This window comes from Ochotona princeps, chromosome 6 (genome assembly GCF_030435755.1).
Source record: "Ochotona princeps isolate mOchPri1 chromosome 6, mOchPri1.hap1, whole genome shotgun sequence".
NCBI lineage: Eukaryota > Metazoa > Chordata > Mammalia > Lagomorpha > Ochotonidae > Ochotona > Ochotona princeps.
In genome coordinates, this window is record NC_080837.1 from 35,915,055 (window position 1) to 35,935,078 (window position 20,024).

Genomic DNA, 20,024 nt, shown 5'->3' on the forward strand with positions numbered 1-20,024 from the left:
ACCTGGGGAGGGTGGGAAATTGGGTGGGCCTTCTCCCTTAATACCCCCCTTTAAACATCAAGGAAACAATATGGAAATAATAGTCTTACCCACCTCCCTATAGCTCTTGAACGTTTTTACCATAATTAACTATGTAAAGATTATAAAAAATATAGTTAAATATTAAAAAAATACGCATAGCTAGAAGAAAAATTCATTTTCTAAAGCAGTTATGAAATACTTGTCTCTGAATCTGGTGAACAGAGTACAGTGCAAGCAAATTTTGTTTCTTTAATTAAAACAGCAGAAAACATACTTTAAGAAAAAGTACAAGCATAGTATAATTCTCTGGCTTTTACTCCCAGGTATTATTACATCCAGAATAAATCCCACTTGATCAACAGAGAGAAAAGCACCTGCCCACTCCTCTGACAAGGGCCTCCTAGTGGTAGAGGTAGGATACTGCAGACAATTTGAAGTGTCACATACTCCAAAGAGATACGAAAACCGGGTTCAAAGAAGGATAAGAAAATGTAAACCTGTTACCTGTTTGCTATTCCCTCCTCCAAGAGTTGGATTACTTGCTTATAGCTGGTAACCAGATGTTGAGATAAGCCTATAGATTTATAAGATGGGAAGAAGAAATTAAATACATTTAGTTTAGACTTACTCTTCAGGACTTCATCATTCCTATTTCATATCATTTGACAGACAAAAATGAGGGAACTTCGTTAAATTCATTCAGACAATAAATTCAACCAGCAAATATTTATTGGAAGCCCATTACCGAGTACTGCGATGACTCTAGGAACATAGGTCTCTGCCCTCACAGAGACATTGGGGTATTGTTCAGAATTCACACGTCTACACTGGCAACAATTTCTTACAATTTGCCATATGGCTATAAGAAATATTCTCACATATTACCTCATTTGACCCTTAAAGCTCCTGGGCAAAGCAGGTGATATTATCCTACAAGATGACATCTAAAATATATTGTGCTGGGCCTGGCATGATAGTATAATGGTTAAAGTCCTCGCTTTGAACGCCCCGGGATCCCATATGGGCGCCGGTTCTAATCCCGGCAGCTCCACTTCCCATCCAGCTCCCTGCTTGTGGTCTGGAAAAAGCAGTCGAGGACGGCCCAAAGCCTGGAATCCTGCACCCGCGTGGGAGACCCGGAAAGAAGTTCCTGGCTCCTGGCTTCAGATCGGCACAGCACCAGCCATTGTGGTCACTTGGGGAGTGAGTCATCGGAGGGAAGATCTTCCTCTCTGTCTCTTCTCTCTGGACATCTGCCTTTCCAATAAAATAAAAAAATCTTTTAAAAAAATATATATAGTACATCTGTCCCCTATTCTGCCACAGTTTACAGTGGAGAAGTGATAAAAACAGCCACGTATCAGAGGAAAAGGGAGATAAGACATGCTGTGGAGATCAGAGCAGGGATCAGAATAGGCCACATGCAAGACGTGACACATGAATTTATCCAGCACACCATAAGCAGGTCTTGGATGCAGGAAAGAAAACATTTAAGACAGGAAAGCAAATATTTATTGCTGGCTATTGTTCAAATCACAAAGGGTTTTCACAACTGTGCCAGATGGGGCAGGGTATTGAGGCACAGCAGGGAAAACATCCACCCCACCACCACTGCCACGTGCATCTTCCAGGGGCACCAGTTCCAGTCTGGAGTCTTCCTACTGCACTTCCGCTACATTTCCCTACTAAAGGCCTGGAAAAGCAGTGAAGAAGGATCCAAGCCTTTGGGCCCCTTCCATCCACGGAGAAGACACAGAAAAAGCTCCTGGTTTCACATTAGCCCAGCACCTTCCACTGCAGTCATTTAGGGAGTGAACCAGTGGACAGAACTGGTTCTATCCACTCTCTGTGTGTGAGCTCTGTCTTTCAGATAAAAAATAAATCTTTAGGGAGAAGAAGTAAAGTTGGTACAAAGGCTCAACTGGCTAATTATTAGGATGCAAGCAGCTGCAACAGAGATGAGCTGAGCCTCATCTAGGTCTTCCATGTAGGTGCAGTGGCCCAAAGACCTGGGCCATCCTCCATTGCTTTCCCGGGCCAATAGCAGGGAGCTGGATTCGAAGTGAAGCAGACAGGACCTAAACCAGTGCCCATATGCGACTCATATGGAATCCTGGTGCTGCAAGTAAAGGATTAGCTTGCTAAGCCATGATACTGGTCCACTGAATGTTTTTTTTATGAAAATGTCACTCATTTTTAAAAAAAATATCTTTAAAACAACAACATAGGACCCAGTGTGGTAGTCTAGTGACTAAAGTCTTCATCTTGCATGTGCCAGGATCCCATATGAGTACCACTTTGTATCCCGGCTGCTTTACTTTCCATCCACTCCCTGCTTGTGGTCTGGGAAAGTGGTAGAAAATGGCCCAAAGCCTTGGGAACTTACACCTGCATGGGAGACTGAGAAGAAGCTCCTGGCTCCTGGCTGTGCATCAACTCAACTCTGCCCACTGCGGATACTTGAGGAGTGAACCAGCAGATGGACAATCTTTCTGTATCTCCTTCTCTGTGTAAATCTGACTTCCCAATGAAAATAAATAAATCTTTTAAAAGAATTATCCATAGATGACCTAAAATCTGGAATTTGCCTCAAAGTATTATAGGATGAGGCAAAGTGGACAAGAAATCTTTTTATTTTTTATTTGACCTCTTTATTTGCTGGATTCATTAAACCTTTGACTGAAGTATAAATAAAATTATCCCTGAAAAATAAATAAGTTGAAGAAAAAAATGTAGATATACAGCATCAGCCAAGTCTTAACGGTTATTGTGAGAGATGACAGATACTTGAAGATTCCTTACACAGTCTATTTGTGGTATTTCAAAAATTCTCCATAAAGAGTTTTATAAATTTAACCAAGGATGGAGACTTCTACTTTTGATTACAGCAAATGCGATAACACAGACCAACCATTTGCTTAAACACTACTTTTTTAAAAGCAAGCAAACTAGCAAAACCAAGAAAGACATCTGCTTGAAGGCAGAAAGACATAACCAGGTAGTAAAACTGTCCAGGCCACATATTGGGAAAACACGGAGGCCCAAAGAGAAAAGGCAAACAACTGCCAAATACTGTGAGTGCTCACCAGATCTTGGTGTGAAGCAGCTTTCTTAGCATACTTCTAAGGATGAGAAGTCGAAGATTATAGTCCTGAGCCTACCCAGAATGAGTCCTTTAGAACTTTTTTCCCCCCAAGATTTATTTTTTTTATTGGAAAGGCAGATTTACAGAGAGGAGGAGAGACAGAAAGACCATCCATCTGCTGGTTCACTCCCAAATGGGTGCAAAGGTTATAGCTGAGCCAATCCAAAGTCATGAGCTGCTTCAAGGTCCCCCTGTGGGCACAGGGTCCCAAGACTTTGGGCCATCCTCCACTGCTATCCCAGACCATCACAGAACACTGGATGGGAAGCGGAGTAGCTAGGACATGAACTGGCGCCCACATGGAATGCTGGTATTTGCAAGGTGGAAGATTAGCCAGCTGAGCCAATGCACTGGCTCCAACCCTACTTCTTTGGGTTGGAAACTCACACAGCTATCGTGCAAGAGTAAGTGCAGTTTGAATGAAACAAGCTTTTAATGGGACTTCAACTCTGCTCTGAACATCCTCAAACCTTAAATTGAACTGAATGATTCTGGATCACTCACGTGTACAGGGACCTAGCAGAGTAAAAGTTACAGAATTCAAGGAAATGGTCTAAAAATCTGTAACTGGAATTCCAAAGACAGAAGAGTGAATGTAATAAAATCAGTATTAGAAACTGTAATGACTATTAACTTTCTTTTAAAAATATTTATTTTTATTTGGAAGACTAACTTACATAGAGGGGAAAGAGGGAGGAGGGGGAGAGAGAGAGAGAGAATCGTCCATCTGCTAATTCACTCTCCAATGGCTGCAACAGCAGGAGATGAAATCATCCAAAGCCAGAACCCAGGAGTTTCTTCCAGGTCTGCCACATGGGTGCAGGGGTCCAAGGACTTGAGACATCCTCCCTTGCTTTCCCAGGTCATTAGCAAGGAGCTGGGTAGGAAGTAGAGCAGACAGGACTAGAACCAATGCCCATACAAGATGACTAACTTGCAGAGCCACTACACTGGCCCTGGCTATTGACTTTAGAAAACAGATAAAAAGATACAAAATCACAGGTTTGATGAGTTCAGCATGACTTGGAAAAAAAAAATTAAACTTACCCCTAGATATGAGATAGTGTTGAAAACCACACAGAAATAAATATCTTCAAATAGATTGGCAAAAACATTATTAAAAGCAGGGATATTAAAAAATCTGAGGCAAATGAAATTAAAAGGTAATTTTTTTATGTAGAAAAGTTTTTAGGACCTGGTACGGTAGCCTAGTGCTGAGGTCTTCACCTTGCATCTGCTGGGATCTCATTTGGGTGCAGTTTGTGCCCCAACAGCCCCACTTCCCTTCCAGCTCCCTGCTTGTGGCCTGGGAAAGAAGTTGAGGACAGCCCAAAGCCTTGGGAACCTGCACCTACATGGAAGACCTGGAAGAAGCTCCTGTCTCCTGGCTTTGGATCTGCTCACTTCTGGTCATTTTGGCCATTTGAAGAATGAATCAGTGGATAGAGGATCTTTATCTGTGTCTTTCCTTCTCTCTGTGGATCTTTCTAATAAAAAATGAATCTTTTTTTAAATTTTAAGATATGGAGCCAGAGTAGTGTATTAGCAAGCTAATCCTCCAGCTGTGGCTCTGGTATCCCATATGGACACAGGTTTGTGTCCCAGCTGCTCTACTTCCCATCCAGCTCCCTGCTTGTGGCCTCAGAAAGCAGTACAGAGTAGCCCAAAGCCTTGGGCACCTGCACCCATGTGCAGTGAACCAGCAAATGAAAGATTTCTTTCTCTGTCCCCTACTCTATCTCTCTCTGTAATATTTTCAAGTAAAACAATAAAATTTTAAAGAAATTTCAAAATCTATCCAGTTTAGTTCATAATATGCACTTTACATTAAGTTTTTAAGATCTAAATAATTATCTTTTAATTCCATTTTCTATAAACTTTTTGAAGAAACCTCTTTCACAATAATAAAAGTAGCCAATTCATGAAGAAGACTTAACCATTTTAATTCTATAAACAATAATAAAGCGTTAAAGCATAAAACAAAACTTGACAGAATTAAGAGGAGAAAATACAGTCAACGAAAACCAGGCAAAACAAAAACAACAATGGTGTTACAGATTTGGACACATGAAACAACTATGATAAATGGTAATAAATAACTTCTTTGTAAAAAAAAAAAAACTACAAAATATTTTCAAGCACTCACGGAAAATTTGTAAAAATTGACTAAATCAAATTGCCATGTTTATCTTAATTAAAATTTATTTTTTATTGGAAAGGCAGAGAGAGTTGGAAAAGTAAAGATTTGTTGTATCTGCTGGCTCATTCTTCAAATGCCTGCAACAACCAGGGGCTGGTCCCGGCTGAAGCTAGAAGCTAGTCTCCCACACTGGTCGCAGGGACCCAAGTATCTGAGGCATCATCGGCTGCCTCCCATGGTGCATACTAGCAGGAAGCTAGGATCAGGTGCAGAGTTGGGACTCAAACCAGCCCTTTTCCTCTCTGCCGACACAGGAGAAGAAAAAATTGAAACATTTGTCCTACCCACTTTTCTCCATGCTTGAACCTCACCACCCTAATAGGAAACCCACACACATTCTTCTCAACTCAGCATATTTCACCTCATTAGTAAGATAAAGGACAAAAAAACAGAATACAGAAAAATACTTGTAAAACTACAGTTGTTCTTCATACTAAAGATGCTTTTCTTTCCCCTTTCCTGAACAATTTAGTCCTAAAGTCATTAGGTTGGGCACACCGAGGCAGGCAACTGTGTCTAGGTGACCCACTGTAGGGGGTCTGAGCCTGAGACAGATGAACAGGGCATCCACACAGGTACACCCAGTACAGCAGAGTCAGAACAGGGTGAAGAGCTGCCCAAGCAGAGGGGAGTCCTGGCAAAAGGTGGAAGGAGGAGGTGTGATTACAGAAAGCACCGCATCAAGCTTGCAATGTAATTATTCAATGGGTTATCTTCTGTTACTGTATTTGTGTTTTATTTTTGTTGGTCGAAACACCTAATTTAGTCAGTGCTATCCTGCTTCAGTTTTAACATGTCAGAATAGGATCTAGTTTGAGGCATTAAGGATGAAAAGAAGCCCTGTCAAAAGATGAATTGTCAAATGTTAGACAAAGAATGCTAAAGACAGTGAGTGAAAAGACTCAAGTCACATAAACGAAGATCAATTAGATTAACATCAGACTTCTCAGTGGAAACTCTACTGGCTGGAAGCAAATCGGATGATATGCTCAAGATCTCAAAAGAAAAAATTCTATCTAAAAATACCATATCCAGGGCCTGGCGCGGTGGCCTAGTAGCTAAAGTCCTCGCCTTGAAAGCCCCAGGATCCCATATGGGTTCCAGTTCTAATCCCGGCAGCTCCACTTCCCATCCAGCTCCCTGCTTGTGGCCTGGGAAAGCAGTCAAGGACGGTCCAAAGCTTTGGGACCCTGCACCCACGTGGGAGACCTGGAGGAAGTTTCTGCCTCGTGGCTCCTGGCTTCAGATTGACTCAGCTCTGGCCACTGAAGTCACTTGGGGAGTGAATCATCGGACTGAAGATCTTCCTCTCTGTCTCTCCTCCTCTCTGTATATCTGGCTTTGTCATAAAAATAAATAAATCTTTTTTTACAAAAAGAATATCATATCCAGCAAAGTTATCTTTTAAAACTGAAAGAGACAAAGTATTTTCCAGATAAGCAAAAACTGAGAGAATTCACCACTATCAGGCCAGTCTTACAAGAAATTTTCAAGTGTGTCTTACATTTGAAGCAAAGATGAAAAAAAAAAAGTCACAATGAAATTCACCAACAGTGATGGTAGAGTCATTATCCACTCAGCAAAATGGCAAGCCTTAGCTCTTATCTCTCAATACTAACCTTGAAAGTAAATGGATTCAATTCACCAACCAAAAGACTTAGCTCAGCTGAATGGATTTTTTAAATACCCACAATCCTACCATATGCTGCCTACAAGAAACTCCACAAAGATACACAGAGTGAAAGTTAAGGGTTGGATAAAGATATGCCAGGCAAATGGAAACCAAAAGTGATCAAGATAAAACAGACTTTAATGAAAAAGTGTAAAATAAATGACACTACATTGAACTTGATAAAAAGTTCAACTCAGCAAGATATAATAATCATAAATATTTATCACCCAATAGAAAACCACCCAGATATATATAGAAAATACTATTAGATTTAAAGGGAGAGATAGACTCCAATACAATGATAAGGGGAGACTTTAATATTTCACTCTTATCTAGGGACAGATCATCCAGAGAGAAAAATCAATAAAGATACATTGGAATTGAATTATACTGCTGAAACTACTCTGCCTTGGCTCTGAGGAAAGAAGTTGGCCAACCATGAGCACCTGGTTGGGAGCCTCCTGTGGAGTGTGGCGAGTGTCAGCTGGTCCTGTGAGGAACGATTTTGACCCTCATGGCACAAGTCTGCAACACTGAGTGTGGGATCCATGTCAAGCTGAGGTGCAAGCTGGCTTCGAGGGGTCTGGGTCCTGCGTGCACCCTGTACAGCTTCACCAGAGGATGAAAGACGTGTAAGTGGAAGGTGCCAGAAAAACCTTTGGAGTTCCACAAGGTTGGACCCCTGGGTGCTGTCTGAGTCTCAGAGGTCGCTCTCAGCTGGAATTTGGTGGCCCATTAATTGGAGAAGCTCAGCTGCAGGCAGTGCCACAGGCCCGCAGTTTAGGATTTGTCTCCAGTTGTCATTAATAGTTTATTTTTCTGCTGGGTGGCTGGCCCCATTAAACTATTTTTCTTAAAAAAAAAAAAAGAATTATACTGCTGAGCAAACAGGCTAACAGACATTTGCAGGACATTTCACCCAACAGCTACTGGACAGATATTCTCAACAGCACATGGAGCAATTTCAAAGCCACAAATAAAGTTCTCAGCAAATGTGAAAGAAATCCTCGCAAATGCCATTTAGTTCTCAAACCATAAAAGAATACAACTAGAAATCAACAAGGAAAAAAACACGTTACTAAATGATGAGTGGGTCGTTGAATGAATTAAATAGGAAATCAAAAAACTTTTTGAAATAAATGAAAATTAGATCACACCATATCACAGCCTGTGGGATACAGTAAAAGCAGCATTAAAAGGCAAATTTTAGCTTATGTTTAAAAAAAAGAAGGGAGAAATGTCAATAGACAGTTCTCAAAAGAAAAAATACAAACAACCAAAAAAAAAAAAAAAAAAGAATGCTCAGCATCACTGGTCTTCAGGGAAACGCAATTCCAAACCAGCATGAGATGCTACCTCACCCCTGTCAGAATGGCAGGAATCCACAACACAGGGTGACAAACGCTGCTGAGGATGTGGACAAAGGGGAACACTCACACACTTTTTGCTGATGTAAATTAGTGTAGCCTCTGTGGAAAACAGTGTGTAGCCATCTTAAAAAACTAGAAATAGACTTACCATATGATCCAGCAACCTCACTACCAGATATATACCCAAATAACTTGAATACAATGAATCAGAGAGATACCTGTTCCACCATGTTTATAACTTCACTATTAATAATAGTCAAAATTTGGACTCAACCAGGATGTCCATCATCAAATGAATGGACAAAGAAAACGTGATATACACACACACAATGGAATACTAGTCAATTATAAAAAAGAACGGTATTGGACCACTTGCAGCAAAACGGACTCAACTAAAGGACATCATAGCGAATTAAATATGTCAGAATTCAGACAAATACTGCATGTTGTCCCTTACATGTGGGAGCTCAGAATTTTAAAAAAGACAAACAAAAAAAAGAAAGAAATGTCTATATATCAGCAGAATAGCAATACAGTTTTTTAAAACTTTGTTTTAAACCTTTGGCAAAAGATTACTTTGTAATTTATTATATATGGGTAAAATGGTCATTTTCAAAATTTAATTATTGTTCATAGCCATTTCCACTAAACTAATATCTTTTTGCTTTTTACTTGTAAAACTTCTTATTTGGTGAAGTATTAAGCCTTTTACTGTGGTGTAAGTCTAGAGTTTGTTATCTCAGAGAAAAAGATGTTGGAGTAAGGAAAAGAGGGAAATACCACTGGAGGGGAATGTCATTGTGTTCTCAGAATTGCATCTCCTCTGTTGCATATTAATTAAAAACTAAAATGAAAAATTAAAAGCTATATAAAACTAAAAGAAAGCATTTTGAGAAATAAAGTTTGATAGAACACAATTCCTTGTGATTACTTCAGGTCCTAGCTACACTATTTGGTCATGGCTCCCTCAACTAAGAAATGAAAGAAATGCCTATTATATTTGCAATGTTTTGAGAAAGTTCCAACCTTTAAGAAACTTGTAATTCATAGGACTTAACACTTCTTTTAGGCTCTCATCAATACTCCACCCAACATCTCCTCCCTCAAGGGTTTATACCATGGAGATACTCCAAATTTAGTCCTAAGACATCATTAGCATTGAAATTTATACTTGGGCCCGGCAGCGTGGCCTAGTGGCTAAAGTCCTCGCCTTGAACGCCCCGGGATCCCATATGGGCGCCGGTTCTAATCCCAGCAGCTCCACTTCCCATCCAGCTCCCTGCTTGTGGCCTGGGAAAGCAGGAGAGGATGGCCCAAGGCTTTGGGACCCTGCACCCAAATGGGAGACCCGAAAGAGGTTCCTGGTTCCCAGCATCGGATTGGCGCGTACCAGCCCGTTGCGGCTCACTTGGGGAGTGAAACAACGGATGGAAGATCTTCCTCTCTGTCTCTCCTCCTCTCTGTATATCCGGCTTTCCAATAATAATAAAATCTTTAAAAAAAAAAAAAAAAGAAATTTATACTTGACCCTGTTGCCAACTTTGGATATATGACCCAAGCTGTACAACTTCATGTAAGTTGATATTTTCTCTAGGGTGCAGATACTGTACTGATCACAGTCTAGAATCCTAGGATCTGTCAGATTCCCAATTACAGGCCTTTATTCTAATACTCTCTTCAGTTCTAGACCAGGTTCCAATTCCACCCCTTCTAGCTGTGGGACCATGGCAATGTCCCATAACATTTCTTTTTTTTTTTTTTTTAAAGATTTATTATTATTGGAAAGCCGGATATACAGAGAGGAGGAGAGACAGAGAGGAAGATCTTCCATCCGATGACTCACTCCCCAAGTGAGCCGCAACGGGCCGGTGCGCGCCGATCCGATGCCAGGAACCAGGAACCTCTTCCGGGTCTCCCACAAGGGTGCAGTGTCCCAATGCATTGGGCCGTCCTCAACTGCTTTCCCAGGCCACAAGCAGGGAGCTGGATGGGAAGTGGAGCTGCCGGGATTAGAACCGGCGCCCATATGGGATCCCGGGGCTTTCAAGGCGAGGACTTTAGCCGCAAGGCCACGCCGCCGGGCCCGTCCCATAACATTTCTAAGATCTCACCTTTTCTTCTACACAATGAGGACATTTGCACTATGTCTGAGGTCACTTCTGGTAAACACAGCTTAAGAGATTGGACACAACTGAATGAACTCATGAAAGGTATATCCACAGACTTTTCTAAGGAAACTCAAAGTGACTCTGAATACAGTAAGCAGTATTGCTATTGTTTCCAGGTTGATACGTACGACTAAATATTGTGGGGAAAAGAAAACAAACCAAAAAATCAAGCAGCAGACTCAGTAGCTAGCATAAATATTGGGTCAGCCACTGGCCACAATCCAATCAGAAGATATGTCTGTATCAGGATTTAAATTAGCACACTGCTGTAAGAACACAATTTTATATATATATATATATATATATATAATGTCATTTAACTATTCTGAAATGATAAAAGAACTCAACTTTTTCTGCTTAACAGCAGGATCTAGCCTAACAAAATAGCACCAAAAACCAACTCTCGGTGCTTCATGAGTATACCTAACTGTGTCCCATATGTGACATCCCCCCATCTCTCCCACCCTCCCCTCTATCACCACCAGTCGAAGAGAAAGTACCCTGGAAATGAGACTAGTTCATCTGGGAACCAGCCATGGCCCAGCCAGATTTGGTACCCACCCAACCTCACTCCAGACTATTTTCCTTGCACCCACCAAGCAGGCATCAGGCTTCCTCTCAAGCATCGTAGCTCTTGCTAATTCTCTTAATGAAATACCACTCTGCTTACTACACCAGTCTTCATATGATTGGTTCCTATGGTCAGTCTCAGCTTAAATATGAACTCCTAAGAAAAGCTGCTCCTGACCAGTCCCCTGCAGGAGGGTGACCTACACCCCACAACACTCTTTTCTAACACTACATCTATGCACTTTTTTATTAGCCATTATCACAACTTGCAGTTAAGCATTTCCTGTCTGACTCATTTACACTTGATTCCAAGCTCGCCTCTGAGGGCACAATCATGTCTTCTTTTTATTAGGACACAAGTGTTCTTCAAGTGTCTAGGACTACAGCTTCCACATGGCACTTGTTAAACGAATGCTGAGTGACTTGGTGAACACTGGCAGCCTCCCAGGTTTGAGTCTGGTCTGATTTCTAGGACGACAGGAGCTTACCTTGTACATAAGGACCCATCTCTGGGTGCTCTCGGACCCGCAGAGTATAGGACTTCCTTTGGCCAGATTTTGTCAACAGATCCCGTACTCGTTCATTATAGATTTCCAGAAAACTAGATACAAGTAGAGAAAGATAATATAGTTAGATTCTGAAAAAAGCAGGAAAAACAGGCAAGAACCAGAAAGTTCTAATCCCTGTACCAGTTCTACCTCTGCCATTGTAAGACTTGGACTTCTAGCTTCATAGAATCCCTTTAAGTCTTTCTCTGCATATGTACAATAGTTTTGAGCATGGTCATCATTACTTCACAGTTTTCGGTTTAGGTGCTGACTCAAGTTAGCCCTCAAGGCACATTTTCAGCATGCATTGTAGCATATGCTGTTATACACTGTACGTGCATCAGGCCTCTGTATGAGGGAGTGTAAAATGCATATATCCTGAATGACTTCCAAATGTGACCACTGAGCTGTAGCATTCTGTGAAGGGCCACTGCTGAGCTATGAGGGAAACTAAGTGAGAAGGTTACAGGTCCTACCTCAGTTTTTAAGTAAACCAAATCTCACTTCATCTGCTTTATACATTGGGATTCCATATTAAATACGTAGTACCTTATAGATATTTGTGGTTATGTTAGTCCTTATAAAAAACAAATAGGGAATCTGCAACCGCTGGCATCCCACTTCCCATCCAGGTCCTTTCTGTGTACTGGAAAAGCAGCAGAGGATGGCCCAAAGCCTTAGTTCCCTGCACCCACATGGGAGACCCAAAAAACGTTCTAGGCTCTGGGCTGCTGGTCTCAGATCAGCTCAGTTACAGCAGCTGCGGCCACACGAGAAATGAACCAGTGACTGAAGATCTCTTTTTCTTTCTCTCTCTTTTCTCTTTAACGATTTATTTTTATTGGAAAGAAAGATGTACAGAGAGGAGGAGAGAGAAAGATCTTCCATCCAGTAACTCACTCCCCAAGTGACCACAACAGATGGTCCTGCACAGATCCAAAGCCAGGAGCCAGGAACGTCCTCAGGGTCTCCCACACAGGTGCAGGGACCCAAAGCATTGGGCCATCCTCAACTGTTTTCCCAGGCTACAAGCAGGGAGCTAGATGGGAAGAGGGGCTGCCGGGATTAGAACCAGTGCCCATATGGGATTCCGTGTTCAAGGGAAGGACTTCAGCCACTAAGCTACCAAGTCAGGCCCTCTCTCTGTCTTTACAATAAAAATAGATTTTTTAAAACATATGTTAATTCTTTACATGTAAAACATGTAAAGTACCGGGGTTTGTGGCATAGCAGCTCACACTGATGCCAAAGGGGCACTGGCTCAAGTCTAGCTGCTCCCATTCCAATCTGGCCGCCTGTTAGTGTGACAGGGAAGGAGCAACAGATAATCCAGTATTTGGGCCCCTCCAGCCGCAAGGGAGATCCAGAAGAAGCTCCTAACTTCACCTCCATCCAGTCACAGCTGTTGCGGCTTTCTGTTCTTGTTTTGGTTTATTTGTTTATTTTTTACTTTTTAAAATTTTTGTTGTTGTTGTGGAATGAACCAGTGAATGAAAGATCTGTCTCCTCCCAGTCACAATGCCACTTTAAAATAAACAAATATAAATAAAGCCTTTAAAGGTTTTATTAAATAAAGCAAACTTCCCATGGAAAGTTCTTCTTGCACACAGCATGGATATTGCCGGAGTCATAATAAACGTTTCAGTTCAAAGCTGAACTATGTTCACAATTGTCTTCTCACATATGGACACAGGGCCCCAAGCTGTTTCCCAAAATAATGGTTCTGAGATTTTATGGAGAGTAAAACATTTGACATATGTATGGTACATTTACATATTCATTCATATATTTATGTTTTCTTTTTTAAGATTGATTATGATTATTATTTATTTCAAGGGTAGAGTTAGAGAGAGAGAAGAGACAAAGGGAGAGAGCCTCCATCCATTGGTTCACTCTCCAAATGGCCACAATGGCCAGATTTGGGCTGACCCAAAGCTGGGAGCCAGCAGCTTCCTCCAGGTCCCCTACATGGTTGAAAGGGTCCCAAACACCTGGACCACCCTCTGCTGCTTTTTCAGGCTATTCGCAGGGATTGGAAATGGAACATGAACCAGTGCCTATATGGGATGCTGGCTCTAGCATGATACACCAGCCAGCTACACCATAATGCTGGTCACCAAGTGTTTTTTATTAACCTAAAAATGTAAAAAATATTCACAGTTGGGGCCAGCATGACAACCTAATCCTCACCTACAAGCACTGGCATCCCAAATGGACACTGGGTTGAATCCAGGATGCTCTACTTCCCACCTACTTTCTGCCTATGGCCTGGGAAAGCAATGGAAGATGGTCCAAGGCCTTGGGTCCTAGCACCAGGGGAAGTCTGGGTGAGCTCAGCTTTGACCATTGCAGTTGTTTGGGGGAGTGAACCAGCAGATGGAAGACTTCTCTGTCACACATTCTCTCTGTAAAACAAAAATGTGCCTTTAAAATAAAAATTTTTAAAAATACACATTCGTGGGCCCGGTGGCGTGGCCTAGCAGCTAAAAGTCCTCGCCTTGAACGCCCCGGGATCCCATATGGGCGCCGGTTCTAATCCCAGCAGCTCCACTTCCCATCCAGCTCCCTGCTTGTGGCCTGGGAAAGCAGGAGAGGATGGCCCAAAGCTTTGGGACTCTGCACCCGCGTGGGAGACCCGGAAGAGGTTCCTGGTTTCTGGCTTCAGATCGGCAGCACCAGCCCGTTGCGGCTTACTTGGGGAGTGAAACATTGGATGGAAGATCTTCCTCTCTGTCTCTCCTCCTCTCTGTATATCCGGCTTTCCAATAATAATAAATCTTTAAAAAAAAATACACATTCGTGTGGCCCAGCATGGTAGCTAAATGGCTGAAGCCCTTGCTTTGCATGTTCCAGAATACCATACTGGCACCAGTTCATATCCAGCTTCTCCACTTTGCATACAGCTCCCTGCTTGTGGCCTGAGAAAGCAGTAGAGGATGGCCCAAAGGCTTGGGACCCTGCACCTGCATGGGAGACCCAGAGGAAACTCCTGACTCCTCAGCTCAACTATTGTGGCCACTTGGGGAGTGAACCAGTGAATAAGATCTTTTTTCTCTCTGTATATCTGCCTTTCCAATAAAAACAAATCTTTAAAAAAATTACATATTCACAACCATTTAAATTTTAAAAGGACATTTGTTCTTTCTGCAGTGATGAAAATGTTCTGCAATTAGATAGTTATGACTGTATGACCTTGTAAATGCTTTGAGCACATTTTATCATAAATTAATTACATATTGATTTTTATTATTTTTAAATGTTTATGTATGTATATAGGCAGGTATTTGTTTGCATTTTAAGGGCAGAGAAGATATCTTCCATCTGCCACTCCACTCCTCCAGGTCTGTAACAACTGGGACTGAACCAGACAAAAGCTAAGAGCTGGTAACTCCATGTAGGTCTCACCTCTATTTGGCAGGGACCCAAGTACTTGAGCCATCATTTGCTGTCTTCCAGAGTGAGCAATAACAAGAAGCCAGCAAAGAAGCGGCAGCAGAACTGCATTCCAGGCATGCTGATAGGGCTCGTGAATACTTCAAGTGGTCACTTAACCCACTGTGCCACAATGTCCATCCTCATATTAATTAAAAATAAGTAAACAAAAAAAAGTAAACAAGCAAACAAAACCACATAGTAGATGCCAGTGTTTTGGTATAATGGGTTAAGCTGCCACCTGCCATGCCAACATCCACTTGGATATCTACATAAATACAGCTTGCTCCACTGCTGATCCAGTTCCCTAATAGCAGAAGACAGTCCAGGTTCTTGAGCCCCTGCACCCTTGTGCGAGACTCAGATGGAGTTCTGGTTCATGGCTTCACCCTGGCCTGGACCTAGCCTTTGTAGCCATTTGGGGAGTGAACTGGGCAATGGAAAAATCTCTGTCTCTCCTTCTTTCTCCACAATTATACCTTTCAAATAAATAAAATAAATTTTTAAAAGATATTTTTATTGGAAACTCAGATATATAGAGAGGAGCAGAGAGAGAGAGAGGAAGATCTTCCATCTGATGATTCACTGCCCAACCGGTCACAATGGACAGAGCTGAGACGATCCGAAGCCAGAAGCCAGGAGCCTCTTCAGGTCTCCCACATAGGTTCAGGGTTCCAAGGCATTGGGCTGTCCTTGACTGCTTTCCCAGGTCACAAGCAGGGATCTGGATGGAAAGCGGACTGCCAGAATTGGAACCGGTGCCCATATGGGATCCTGGTATGTGTGAGGACTTAGCTGCTCGGCTACTGGGCCAGATCCATAAAATAAATCTTTAAATAAATAAATAAATAAATAAATAAATAAAAAGGACATAGGGGCTAACAGTGTGGCACAGCAAATTAAATTAACAATTGTAATGCCTACAACCTTTATCTGAGAGTCAGAGTCCTGGCTGCTCTGCTTCCAACCCAGCTTGTTGCTAATGTGCTTAGTGAAGTATTTGGGTCTCTTCCACACATGGGATCCCTTCCCACTCCCACCCATGCCCATTTTTCACTCCATCACTTCACCTTTCAAATAAGTGAACAGCTAACTTAAAAGGACACTGAACACCAAAATGAAAACAATAACAAAAAAATAAAGAAAAGGGAGGCTGACTACTATTGTGACAAAGCAGGGTTGGCTGCTACTTACAATGTGAACATCCAATATTGGTGCACCGGTTTGATTCAAGGCTGCTCTGCTTCCAATTCAGCTGATAATGTACCTGGGAGGGCAGCAGAAGTTGGTCCAAGCATTTGGTCCCCCTTGGCATGCCTGTATGTGGTTGTAAGGTTCCTGGCTTTTGCCTGGACCAGCCCTAGATTTTGTGGCCATCTGCAGAGTGAGCCAGCAAATAGAAAGATGTGTTTTTCTCTCTCTCCTTTCTTATCACTCTTTTAAAAAAATCTTATTTATTTGAAAGACAGAGAGAATATTTTTCATCTACTGGTTCATTCCCTAAATGGTTACAACTGAGATAGGGCCAGGTCAAACTCAAGAGTTTCATCCAGATGGAGCTTCTGGCTCATGGCTTCGCCTAGTACAGGTGCAGAAAAGCAGACTTGAGTCTTCTTCTTGTTCTTAAATTTTTTTTTAAGATTTAGTCATTTTGATTGGAAAAGCAGATTTACAGAGAGAAGAGACAGAAAGATCTTCCACCTGCTGGTTCAGTCCCCAAGTGGCCACAACAGTCAGAGCTGATACAAAGCCAGGAACCAAGAGCTACTTCCGGGTCTTCCATGCAGGTGCAGGGTCCAAAGGCCTTAATCCATTCTCTACTGCTTTCCCTAGCCACCACCAGGGAGCTAGACGGGAAGTGGAGCAGCCAGGACATGAACCTGCAGCCATATAGCATCTGTTACATTCAAGGGGAGGATTTAGCTACTGAGTCATCACGCTGGGCCCATGGGCCATCTTCTGAGGCTTTCACAGATGCACTAGCAAGGAGTTTAATCAGAAACAGAGCAGTCAGGACTCAAACCGGTGCCCATATGTGATGCCAGTGTTGCATGAAGAGACTGAATGCACTATGCTACAATGCCAACCCTATATGATTCTGCCTTTAACCAAACATGGACTAAAGACAAATTGGCAACCTTAAACCAACATTTTCAAATAGAGTTTCAGAATTATTGACCTAGAGAACAACCCAGGGCCTTAAAAAAAAGCTAATATGAAACTGAAGAGAAGTTGGGGGGGGGGGGGGAAAGCAGACAGCCAGGGTAAACTGAGTCACAGAAGAAAGCTGTTAATCCACGAGGTAGAGAATTAGATTTTCTACAACTCAGAGAACTAAATGTTCTTCTCATTTCCCTTTGGCTTTCTCTATCCCTCTGTTGATTCCAGATGCAAAGAGAGGACAAATGAACATACTATAGAGTTTGGAATACAGTAGAAACATTTCCGGGACCATAGCTCAGTATTTCTTACCTGACTTTGATCTTACAGGAAGAAGGCAATGAGGCATAGTCTTCCTCCCTGATGAAGAGTCCCTGCACAAACCAGAGAAATGAGAAGTCACTGAAGGCAGTGGACACAGGAAATCTACTCAGAGAGGAAGAACAGACCCAGAACAGAATCTATACCTCACATATCCGTGGTGTCAGCCCCATGGAGGCCTGGAGAATAAAAGAAAAAAACTATTACTGTTTATTCAAAATAATGGTCTCTCCTACTCAAATCCCAGATCCCAGAGCCCCAGGCTCAGCACTGCGGATGAATAGGTTGGTTCCCTGTGCTCTCCTCTTCATATTAGGCAATTTCTCTGAGGATATATAAAAATCCTTAGGCTCTTCAGGGTTTAACACAGAAGTAACTATTCAAAGTTTACTTTCCAATTTAAGTGCTAAAAGAGGGATTTATAATGTAAAAAAGGGGCTCATTACATCTTGATGTAGCAGATCTGTCTCACAGTGGTAAGGATGGTACATGATACAGGATTGCTGTGGTGTTAGGGAGGTGGCTCATTACTCATACTCACTGGGGTGCCCAGCATGGTATATGTCTTCCCAGAGCCGGTCTGGCCATAGGCAAAAAGGCATATGTTGTAGCCTTTGGCAGCTCCAGAGAGTACTTCCGTCCCCAAATCCTGGAACACCTGAAACAACAAAAGCAGAGTACATGACACTCTGATCCTTTTTTTGCTAGCATATTCGGAATTATTATTTTTCTTTTTACATTTGTTTTTATTAACTTAGTAGCTTATTTTTTGAGATAACATTTTAAAATTTACATAGTAGCTGATGACTTAATGATTCTAATAAATATGGAATTCAGCAAGTAAAAACACCATAGTCTAACAGGAAAATAGGTAAAGATTATAGAATTATCATTGCATTTTTTAAAAATCACAGAATAGTCAAACATTTATGACTATAAATTTCCTACCACACTCAATGATTCAAACACATTCATTCATTCAGATATTTTAAAAAGTGCCTACCACATTCTAGGCACAACACAAAAAACTAAAGATAAAGAAACCATATGTTCTCTAGTGGATTTTTTTGTTGTTTTTAAAGATTCATCTATTTTTATTGGAAAGGCAGATTTACAGAGAGGAGAGACAGAGAGGATCTTCCATCCACTAGTTTACTCCTCAAGCAGCCGCAACAACTGGAGTAGAGCCAATCCGGAGCCAGAAGCTCCTCTTGTTCTCCCACATGGGTGCAGGGTCCCAAGGCTTTGGGTCGTCCTCAACTGCTTTCCCAGGCCACAAGCAGAGAGCTGGATGGGAAGTGGAGCAGCCAGGACACAGAATGGCACTCAAATTCAATCCTAGCACTTGCAAGGGGAAGATGAGCTATCATGCTGGGCCTGATTTCTAGTGTTAAGGCAAACAAAGTCTAGGAGAACGAAAAAGACATACAAGTGAAATAGCTTTCCTTTCCATAAAACAATGTTTATATGGCTGATCAGATTAAGCTACAGTGAAACACTGCCAGCAACATACAAATTCAGGATTTTGAGATACCACACTGCGCCTCCAAAGGAAGGATTTTCCATGTGAACCTATTTTCTACATGCCTGCTTCTCAGATTGAACCTAACAACTGGTTCTTTGGTCATCTAACTCTGTGGTGAACCAAAAACAGCTAAAGGTCCTCATGTGAAAACCCCTGTGCTTTGTGTGCTACCTAAACTTTCTACTGAACTCTATTAGGCAAATTGTGGTCTCAGGAAAAAAACAGCCAGGCTTTCCCATTCAATCAACCCTCAACAGAAAGTCACATCTACCATAACCTGCCCTTTGTATTGCTGGCGCCCAGCACTGAAATACTCTTCCAATCTGAAGAGAATCTTTTATTGTATCTATCTGTTAAAAAGCAGAGTCCAGTCCTCCAATATAGAAACCAAACAAGCAAGATATTCTTCTCTACTTTTGGCAGCTAGAACACTAGCACTTGAAATGAGGCGCATTAACCACATGCACACTCCCACTTTAATTTTATAAACCACAAAAACAAGGTAAGTGTTGATAAATTCTCTGTGGTGGCATCCAGAGTCCAGCAGCATTGCATGCTGCACATACAGTGGTAGAAATGTCAACTGCAGTACTCAGACTATTTTTAAAAAGATTTATTTCTTTATTTACTGGAAAGGTAGATTTACAGAGAGAAGCAGAGACAGGCAAAAAGAACTTCTGTCTGCTGATTCTGCTGATGGAAGATATTTCTCCCTGTCTCTCCTCCTCTCTGTATATCTGCCTTTCCAATAAAAATAAAATGTTTAAACAAATAATAATAATAATAATAAAGACAACAGACTATTATTCAACACCAAACAGAATTGAGCTATCAAGCCACAAGAAGACACAAGGAAAACTTAAATATGGACTACTAGTGTCATAAGCCAATC

At 41.8% G+C, this 20,024-nt stretch overlaps 1 protein-coding gene across 2 annotated transcripts in view; it reads right to left on the reverse strand.

Moving 5' to 3' along the window:
- STARD9 (StAR related lipid transfer domain containing 9) overlaps positions 1-20,024 on the reverse strand; it is a 98,609-nt gene that overhangs the window by 46,710 nt on the left and 31,875 nt on the right. For both annotated transcript variants that reach the window (XM_058665981.1, XM_058665980.1), the window contains exons 4-8: positions 18,149-18,265; positions 17,754-17,786; positions 17,599-17,660; positions 11,635-11,747; positions 526-595 (exon numbers count right to left, since the gene is read on the reverse strand). In XM_058665981.1, the coding sequence (XP_058521964.1) occupies positions 526-595; positions 11,635-11,747; positions 17,599-17,660; positions 17,754-17,786; positions 18,149-18,265 (395 nt within the window). The remainder of the gene's footprint in view (positions 1-525; positions 596-11,634; positions 11,748-17,598; positions 17,661-17,753; positions 17,787-18,148; positions 18,266-20,024) is intronic.